The following is an 8,340-nucleotide window of genomic DNA, read 5'->3' as shown; positions in this document are numbered from 1 at the left end:
AACATGCTATGTGACTGGGACAACAATGTGCTGGTACTGGGCACTCAGTGTCATTTTGTTCTTGTACGTTCCTTTGAAACATTCCAATGTTTAAATATATTTTTGTAACTTCCCTTACTCTTGATTTCAAACATTTTTTAAAAAGTGGTAAGTTGTAGCTCTCTATTCCTATTGGAAGGTAGAGTCTGATGGTGACCATTAATTGTTTACTCTTAATTGTCTCAGAGCCAAGGCTTTGATTAGTTTGACCCATGAGATTGCAGGAAATATGGAAAGTCTTAATTTTTATTTTTATTCTTTTTGTGGGATGTGGGTGTCACTGACTGGGCCCAGCATTTATTGCCCGTCCCTAGTTGCCCCTTGAGAAGGTGGTGGTGAGCTGCCTTCGTGAACTGCTGCAGTCCACCTGCTGTAGGGTGACCCACAATGCCCTTAGGGAGGGAATTCCAGGATTTTGACCCAGTGACACTGAAGGAACGGGAATATATTTCCAAGTCAGGATGGTGAGTGGCTCAGAGGGAAACTTGCAATTGCGGTGTTCCCATGTGTCTGCTGCCCTTGTCCTTCTAGATGGAAGTGGTCGTGGGTTTGGAAGGTGCTGTCTTGAGGATGTCTGGTGAATTTCTGCAGTGCATCCTGTAGATGGTACACACTGCTGTACTGAGCGTCAGTGGTGGAGGGAGTGGATATTTGTGGATGTAGTGCCCATCAAGCGGGGGCTGCTTTTTCCTGGATGGTGTCAAGCTTCTTGAGTGTTGTTGGGGCTGCACCCATCCAGGCAAGTGGGGAGTATTCCTTCACACTCCTGACTTGTGCCTTGTAGATGGTGGACAGGATTTGGGGAGTCAGGAGGTGAGTTATTCGCGGCAGTATTCCCAGCTTCTGGCCTGTTCTTGTAGCTACTCTGTTAACTGGACTCACCACATTAAGTTTCTGGTCAATGATAACCCCAGGATGTTGATAGTGGGGGATTCAGTGATGGTAACACCATTGAATGTCAAGGGGCGGTGGTTAGATTGTCTCTTATTGGTGATGGTCATAGCCTGGCATTTGTGTGGCGCGAATGTCACTTGCCACTTGTCAGCCCAAACCTGGATATTGTCCAGATCTTGTTGTATTGGACACGGACTGCTTCAGTGTCAGAGATAGAAACATAGAAGATAGGAGCAGAAGGAGGCCATTTGGCCCTTTGAGCCTGCTTCAAGCCATTCATCACGATCATGGCTGATCATCCAACTCCATACGTAATCCTGCTTTCTCCCATTCGCCCCAAATGCTGTATCTAGTCACCTCTTGAATATGTTCAATATTTTGGCATTAACTACTTCCTGTGGTAATGAATCCCACAGGCTCACCGCTCTTTGGGTGAAGAAATGTCTCCTCATCTCCGTCCTAAATGGTCTATCCTGAATCCTCAGACTGTGATCCCTGGTTCTGGACACACCCACCATCGGGAACATCCTCCCAGCATCTCCCCTGTCCAGTCCTGTTAGAATTTTATAGGTCTCTATGAGATCCCCTCACTCATTCGTCTGAACTCCAGCAAAAACAATCCTAACCCAGTCAATCAGACCCGCCATCCACGGGATCAGCCTGGTAAATCTTCACTGCACTCCCTCGAGACCAAGAGCGTCCTTCTCAGAAAAGGAGACCAAAACTGCACACAATATTTCAGGTGTGGTCTCACCAAGGTCCTGTATAACTGCAACAACACATCCCTGCTCCTGTACTCTAAACCTCTCGCAATGAAGGCCAACATACCATTTACCTTCTTTACCGCCTGCTGCACCTGCATGCTTACCTTCAGCAACTGGTGTACAAGGACACCCAGGTCCCACTGCACACTCCCCTCTCCCAATTTACAGCCATTCAGATAGTAATCTGCCTTCTTGTTTTTGCTTCCAAAGTGAATAACTTCACATTTATCCAAATTATACTACATCTGCCATTCATTTGCCCCTCGCCAACCTGTCGAGATCATGCTGAAGGATCTTTGCATCCTCGTCACAGTTCACCCTCCCACCCAACATGGTATCATCTGCGAATTTGGAGATGTTACATTTTGTTCCTTCGTCCAAATCATGAATATATGTTGTGAATAGCTGGCGTTCCAGCACCACTCCCTATGACACCTCACTAGTTACTGTCTGCAAATTGTAAAGGACCCATTAATTCCAACACTTTTTGTTTCCTCTCTGCCAACCAGTTTTCTATTCATCTCAATACACTTCCTGTCATGAAAGGTGCTGAACATTGTGCAATCGTTGGTGAACATCCCCACTTCTGACCTTATGATAGAGGGAAGGTCATTGATGAAGCAGCTGAAGATGGTTGGGCCTAGGACACTACCCTGAGGAACTCCTGCAGAGATGTCCTGGAGCTGAGATGACTGACCTCCAACAGCCAAGACCATCTTCCTATGTGTCAGGTATGACTCCAACCACCAGAGTTTGTTGCCTGATACCCATTGATTCCAGTTTTGCTAGGGCTCCTTGATGCCACACTCAGTCGAATGCAGCCTTGATGCCAAGGGCCATCACTCTCCCCTCCCCTCTGGAATTCAGCTCTTTTGTCCATGTTTGAACCAAGGCTGTAATGAGGTCAGGAGCTGAGTGGCCCTGGCGGAACCCAAACTGGGCGTCACTGAGCAGTTTATTGCTGAGCAGGTGCTGCTTGATAGCGCTGTTACTGACACCTTCCATCACTTTACTGATGGTCGAGAGGAGACTGATGGGGCGGTAATTGGCCGGGTTGGATTTGTCCTGCTTTTTGTGTACAGGGCATTGTTGGGCAATTTTCCACATTGTAGGGTAGATGCCAGTGTTGTAACTGTACTGGAACAGCTTGGCTAGGGGAGTGGCAAGTTCTGGAGCACAAGTCTTCAGTACTATTGTTGGAATGTTGTCAGGGCCCGTAGCCTTTGCATTATCCAGTGCCTCCAACCGTTTCTTGATATGACCGGGAGTGAATGGAATTGGCTGAAGACTGGTATCTGTAATGCTGGGGACCACTGGAGGAGGCTGAGATGGATCATCCACTCGGCACTTAGAATTATATATACAGCATGGAAACAGACCCTACAGTCCCGTTTGCCAGCATTTGGCCCATATCCCTTTAAACCCTTCCTGATCGTGTACCCATCTAGATGCCTTTTCAATCTTGTAATTGTAGTAGCCCCAACCACTTCCTCTGGCAGCTCATTCCATACACGCACCAGCACCCTCTGCGTGATAAAAGTTGCCCCTTATGTCCCTTTTAAATCTTTCCCCCTCACCTTAAACCTATGCCCTCAAGTTAGGACTCCCCAACCCCGGGGAAAAGACCTTGGCTATTCACCCTATGCATGACCCTCATGATCTTATAAACCTCTATAAGGTCACCCCTCAGCCTCTGATGCTTCAGGGAAAATAGCCCCAGCCTATTCAGCCTCTCCCTGTAGCTCAAATCCCCCCCCACTCCAGCAATGTCCTTTGAAATCTTTCTGAACCCTTTCAAGTTTCATAACATCCTTCTTATACTAGGGAGAACAGAATTGCACACAGTATTCCAAAAGTGCCCTCACCCCCACTTCTGGCTGAAGATTGCGACAAAAGCTTCAGCCTTATCTTTTGCACTGATGTGCTGGGCTCTTCCATCATTGAGGATGGGGATATTTGTGGAGCCTCCTCCTCCAGTGAGTTGTTTAATTGTCCACCACCATTCACAACAGAATGTGGCAGGACTGCAGAGCTTAGATCTGATCCGTTGGTTGTGGGATCGCTTAGCTCTGTCTATCACTTGCTGCTTTTGCTGTTTGGTGTGCAAGTAGTCCTGTTTGGTGGCTTCACCAGGTTGACATCTCATCTTCAGGTATGCCTGGTGCTGCTCCTGGCATGCCCTCCTGCACTCTCCATTGAACTAGGGTTGATATCCTGGCTTGATGGTAATGGTTGAGTGGGGGATATGCTGGGCCATGAGGTTACAGATTGTGCTGGAGTACAATTCTGCTGCTGTTGATGGCCCACAGTGCCTCATGGATGCCCAGTCTTGAGTTGCTAAATCTGTGTGAATTCTGTCCCATTTAGCACCGTGATAGTGCCACACAACACGATGGAAGTCATTCTCAATGTGAAAGTGGGACTTTGCCTCCACAAGGACTGTGCGATGGACAGTCTTACCGATACTGTCATGGACAGATGTAACTGCAGCTGGCAGATTGGTGAGGATGAGGTCAAGTATGTTTTTCCCTCTTTTTGATTCTCCTCAATACCTGCTGCAGACCCAGTCTAGTAGCTATGTCCTTTAGGACCTAACCAGCTCGATCAGTAGTACTGGTGCCGAGCCACTGTTGGTGGTGGACATTGAAATCCCCCACCCAGAGTGCATTTTGTCCCTTTGCCATCCTCACTGCTTCCTCTATGTGTTGTTCAACATGGAGGAGTACTGATTCATCAGCTGAGAGAGGATGGTATGTGGTAATCAGCAGGAGGTTTCCTTGCCCATGATTAACTTGAAGCCACGGGACTTCATGTTGAGGACTCCTAGAGCGACACACTTCCGACTGTATACCACTGTGCCACCCCCTCTGCTGGATCTGTCCTGCCGGTGAGACAGGACATATCCAGGGATGGTGATGGTGGTGGTGGTGTCTGGGACATTGTTTGTAAGGTATGATTCTGAGAGTGTGACTATGTCTGGCTGTTGCTTGACTAGTCTGTGAGACAGCTCTCCCAGTTTTGGCACTAACCCCCAGATGTTAGTGAGGAAGACTTGGCAGGGTCGACAGGGCTGTTTCTCCCACTGTCTTTTCCCATGCCTAGGTCGATGACAGGTGATCCATCCGGTTTCATTTCTTTCAGACTTTTTTGCGATTGATATAACTGAATGCTCAGTCACTTCAGAAGGCAATTGAGAGTCACATGTAGGCCAGACCAGGTGAGCATGGCAGATTTCTTTCCCTGAAGGGCATTAGTGAACAGATGGGTTTTTCTGACAATTGACAACGCTTTCATGGTCATCGGTAGATTCTTAATTGCAGACTTTTGTTTAATTTAATTCAAATTCCATCATCTGCCATGGTGGGATTCAAACCCAGGTCCCCAGAACATTATCTGGGTCTCTAGATTAATAGTCTAGTGATTATTTGGATTCTTTGGGATCAACTCCTTTCAGTTGAAATGGTCACATGATTCAGATTGGTGAATAAATGTATGAAATGGGCGCTAATTTTTTTTAGATTATTTAGATGTCAGAGGAAAGGCATTTAATCAGGTATTTTGCTGTCATTTTACTTGTTCAGAATTTTTTTTTGTCCTCACTCAATGCTCTATTTACAATCAAAGACTTGCTGATGGGATTTTAATATCAGTTCAGTGGGGGGGTTATGGATCTCCTGCCAGATCCACACGGTTGGGGAGGTGGGAGATCAAGAAAAGGCCGTGAACTTTGCATTGTACCTTTGTCTTCTCTGTCTCCTGATTCCAGTCAAAGGGTGGGTACAGTGTTTGTGGACCAGTATCTAGTAAGAGCCTACCCTTCTAGTTAACCTTGTTTTAGACCTCCTTAGCTCGGTAGGGTCTATTGGTTATAACCATGTTGCTGATTATTGACTACATGAACTCTTTGAATGCAGACCACAAATACCATCATTGCACAAGCTGAATAGTTTTAATCACACATTCCATAATGTCATCATCATCGCCGGTCCCTCACAAATGAGGATGACTCTCTTCCACCTCTCAGGGTGAGCCTGTACGTGGCTGTACAGACCGATGCAGTTTCCGCAGACTCTGTTACACTTGGGGCAGGTGGTGGTCACAGGAAGGGGATGGGTGGGGGCATTGATGTGACAGCGAAAGGGGCGCACTGTTTTTCGCCCGGCTTCCGCTTTTTCCCGACGGCGAGTCCTGAGGTGTTCGACTCCTTCCCGGAATCTCCTCCTCCACTTTGGAGAGACTTGGGCCAGTGATTCCCCGTTGTCTGTGGGAATGTCGCACTTCGCCAGTGAGGCCTTGAGGGTATCACTGAAGCACTTCCCCCATCCCCCTGGGGCTCGCCTGCAGTTTCAGAGCTGGGAGTAGAGCACCTGCTTGGGGGAGTCTCGTGTCGGTCATGTGGACGACATGCCCAGCCCATTGCAACCAATCAAAGGGGAGGTCAGTGCTTCGATGATGGGGATGTTGGCCTGGTCGAGGACGCTGGGGTTGGTGAGCATTTCTTCCCAGTGGATTCACAGGATCTTGTGCATTATGTACCTATTGTCTTCACCTTTGTACTTTATTCTGTTTTGATTATAAACTATAATAAACGTGTTGGAGCTCCCAGTTGAGTCTGTGAGTTTATCCAGATGATGAACACCATACCTCTTTGACCCACAGTGAGTAATCTGACTGAGTTGGAACATTAGGGTGCAAGCATTTAGAGAGAAGCACCACAGGGGATATTTAAAAATAAAATAACAGGCTAATTGATAGGTGCATTGAAGGTGATCAATGGAATTGGTGGGAGCAGACTGGGACATCATTTACTTTATAATAAGAGCAAAATGCTGCAGGTATTGCAAATCTGAAATAAAGTCAGAAAGAGCCAGAGAAACTCAACAGGTCTGGCAGCATTTGTGGAAAGAGTTAGCATTTCGAGTTAAAAATGATCTTCAGGCAGAAACATTTCTAGCATTTTGTTTTTTGAATAAAATATTTCCTTTGGCTGGGAAAATGACTCAAGAAAAAGAAGTTTCAGAATTAGAGCGAGGCTCAAAGCTGAGGTCTCAACTGAGGAACGGGATCTAAGACTTCCCCAAGAAGCTGGCAGTTAAGTAACAATCTAAAAACTGAGATCGTGAGGCTTTTGATATGAAGAATATTAATGGTTATAGAACCAGGGCAGGTAGATGTTAGATAGAGGTTACTCACGAATGGTAGAATGGGCTCAAAGGGCTGAATGGCCTCTAGTTCATCTGTCTTTGCATTCTCCTTGTATCTTCTCAGAATTTAAAAATAAAATGAATTTTTTTGTCACAGAAAATGATAAAAACAAATCAATAGTAGGGGATGTGAACATCAGTTTTAATCACATGCTATTGATGATTCAAGCTTCTTCCTACCATTTAGCATAACCTCACACAATCTCACATTGTATTCCATCTACCACTTCTTTGCCCACTCTCCTAGCCTGGCCAGGGCCTTCTGCAGCCTCACGGCTTCCTCAACATTACCTGTCCCTCCACCTATCTTTGTGTCATCTGCAAACTGAGCAACATTGCCCTCAGTTCCTTTGTCCAGATCGTTAATGTGTACCACACAAGTAGTTGTGGTCCCAATGTGGATCACTGTCTGCCATGCTGAAAAAGACCCCTTTATCACAACCCTCTGCCTTCTGCCTGTCAGCCAATCGTCTATCCATGCCAATAACTTGTCACTAGCACAACAGGCCCTTATCTTATTTTCCAGCCTCCTATGCAGCACCTGGTCAAAGGCCAATTGGAAATCCAAATCCATCATGTACACAGGCTCCTTTATCTAACTTGCTCATTACCTCCTCAAACAATTCTAACAGACATGTCAGGAATCAGTGTTCCTTGATGGAGGCGTTGCTTCTCAGCCCTATTTGATCATGTACTTCCAAGTACTCTGCAATCTCATCCTTCTTAATGGATTCCAAAATCATACCAATGACCGAGGTCAGGCTAACCGGCCTATAGTTTTCTGTCTCCTGACTCCCTCCCTTCTTAAGCAGCGGTGGTACATTTGCCCTTTCCCAGGCGCACGTGTAAATGGTTGTGTCCAGTAACCAGTGAGAGTGGAATTCAGAAACATTCCAGCTTCCCAGTTCTCATTGACAGGAACTCAGGAACATCTCAATGTCGCCCAATTATCCCTGAGACTTGATCCTGTGCACTACACAGCTACAACCATGTCTCACTCATTATTCCCAGTGACAAAAAAGAACTGACCAAGAATTCAAAAAGAGGCTTTTATTGTTGTGAATGAACTGAATCACGACAAATGAAGTAGTTAGTGAGCAGGTTAGCATTGTAGAAGCACAGATCACACAGTTTCCAGCAAAGGTTGGGGCAGGGATCCAGCTGCAGGCTCCTCTGTTGTCATGCTGGAGCTGATACTTCTGTGGTTCGCACTTCAATCTCTTTACATCGTGACCACATTCTGGAATTCTGCAATTTCAGTACAGCAACTTTCACTTGTTGGTTACTGACGTTAATTTCTATTACTTTCCAAACGCATAATTGGGAAGTGATAAATGACAAAAGCATAGCACAGACACCAACTGACTAAGGACCATTTAGAAACCATCCCCTAGTGAGAGTCAGCACCTTCAGGGACTGTGTCCCAGTGAGAGGCAGCA

At 46.3% G+C, this 8,340-nt stretch overlaps 1 protein-coding gene across 1 annotated transcript in view; it reads left to right on the top strand.

The window, feature by feature from the left end:
- The window catches only part of LOC109915019 (E3 ubiquitin-protein ligase TRIM56-like), a 6,915-nt gene extending 4,621 nt beyond the window's left edge, over positions 1–2,294 (top strand). The window contains exon 3 of the mRNA XM_048617620.1: positions 2,244–2,294. Coding sequence (XP_048473577.1) covers positions 2,244–2,250 — 7 coding nt within the window. The 3' untranslated portion in view covers positions 2,251–2,294. The remainder of the gene's footprint in view (positions 1–2,243) is intronic.
- The last annotated feature ends 6,046 nt before the right edge of the window (positions 2,295–8,340 follow it).

The sequence above is a fragment of the Rhincodon typus genome, chromosome 37 (genome assembly GCF_021869965.1).
Source record: "Rhincodon typus isolate 14 chromosome 37, sRhiTyp1.1, whole genome shotgun sequence".
NCBI classification, from domain to species: Eukaryota; Metazoa; Chordata; class Chondrichthyes; order Orectolobiformes; family Rhincodontidae; genus Rhincodon; species Rhincodon typus.
Note: the sequence above shows the minus strand (reverse complement) of the source record. Positions and strands in the feature narration are given on the sequence as shown.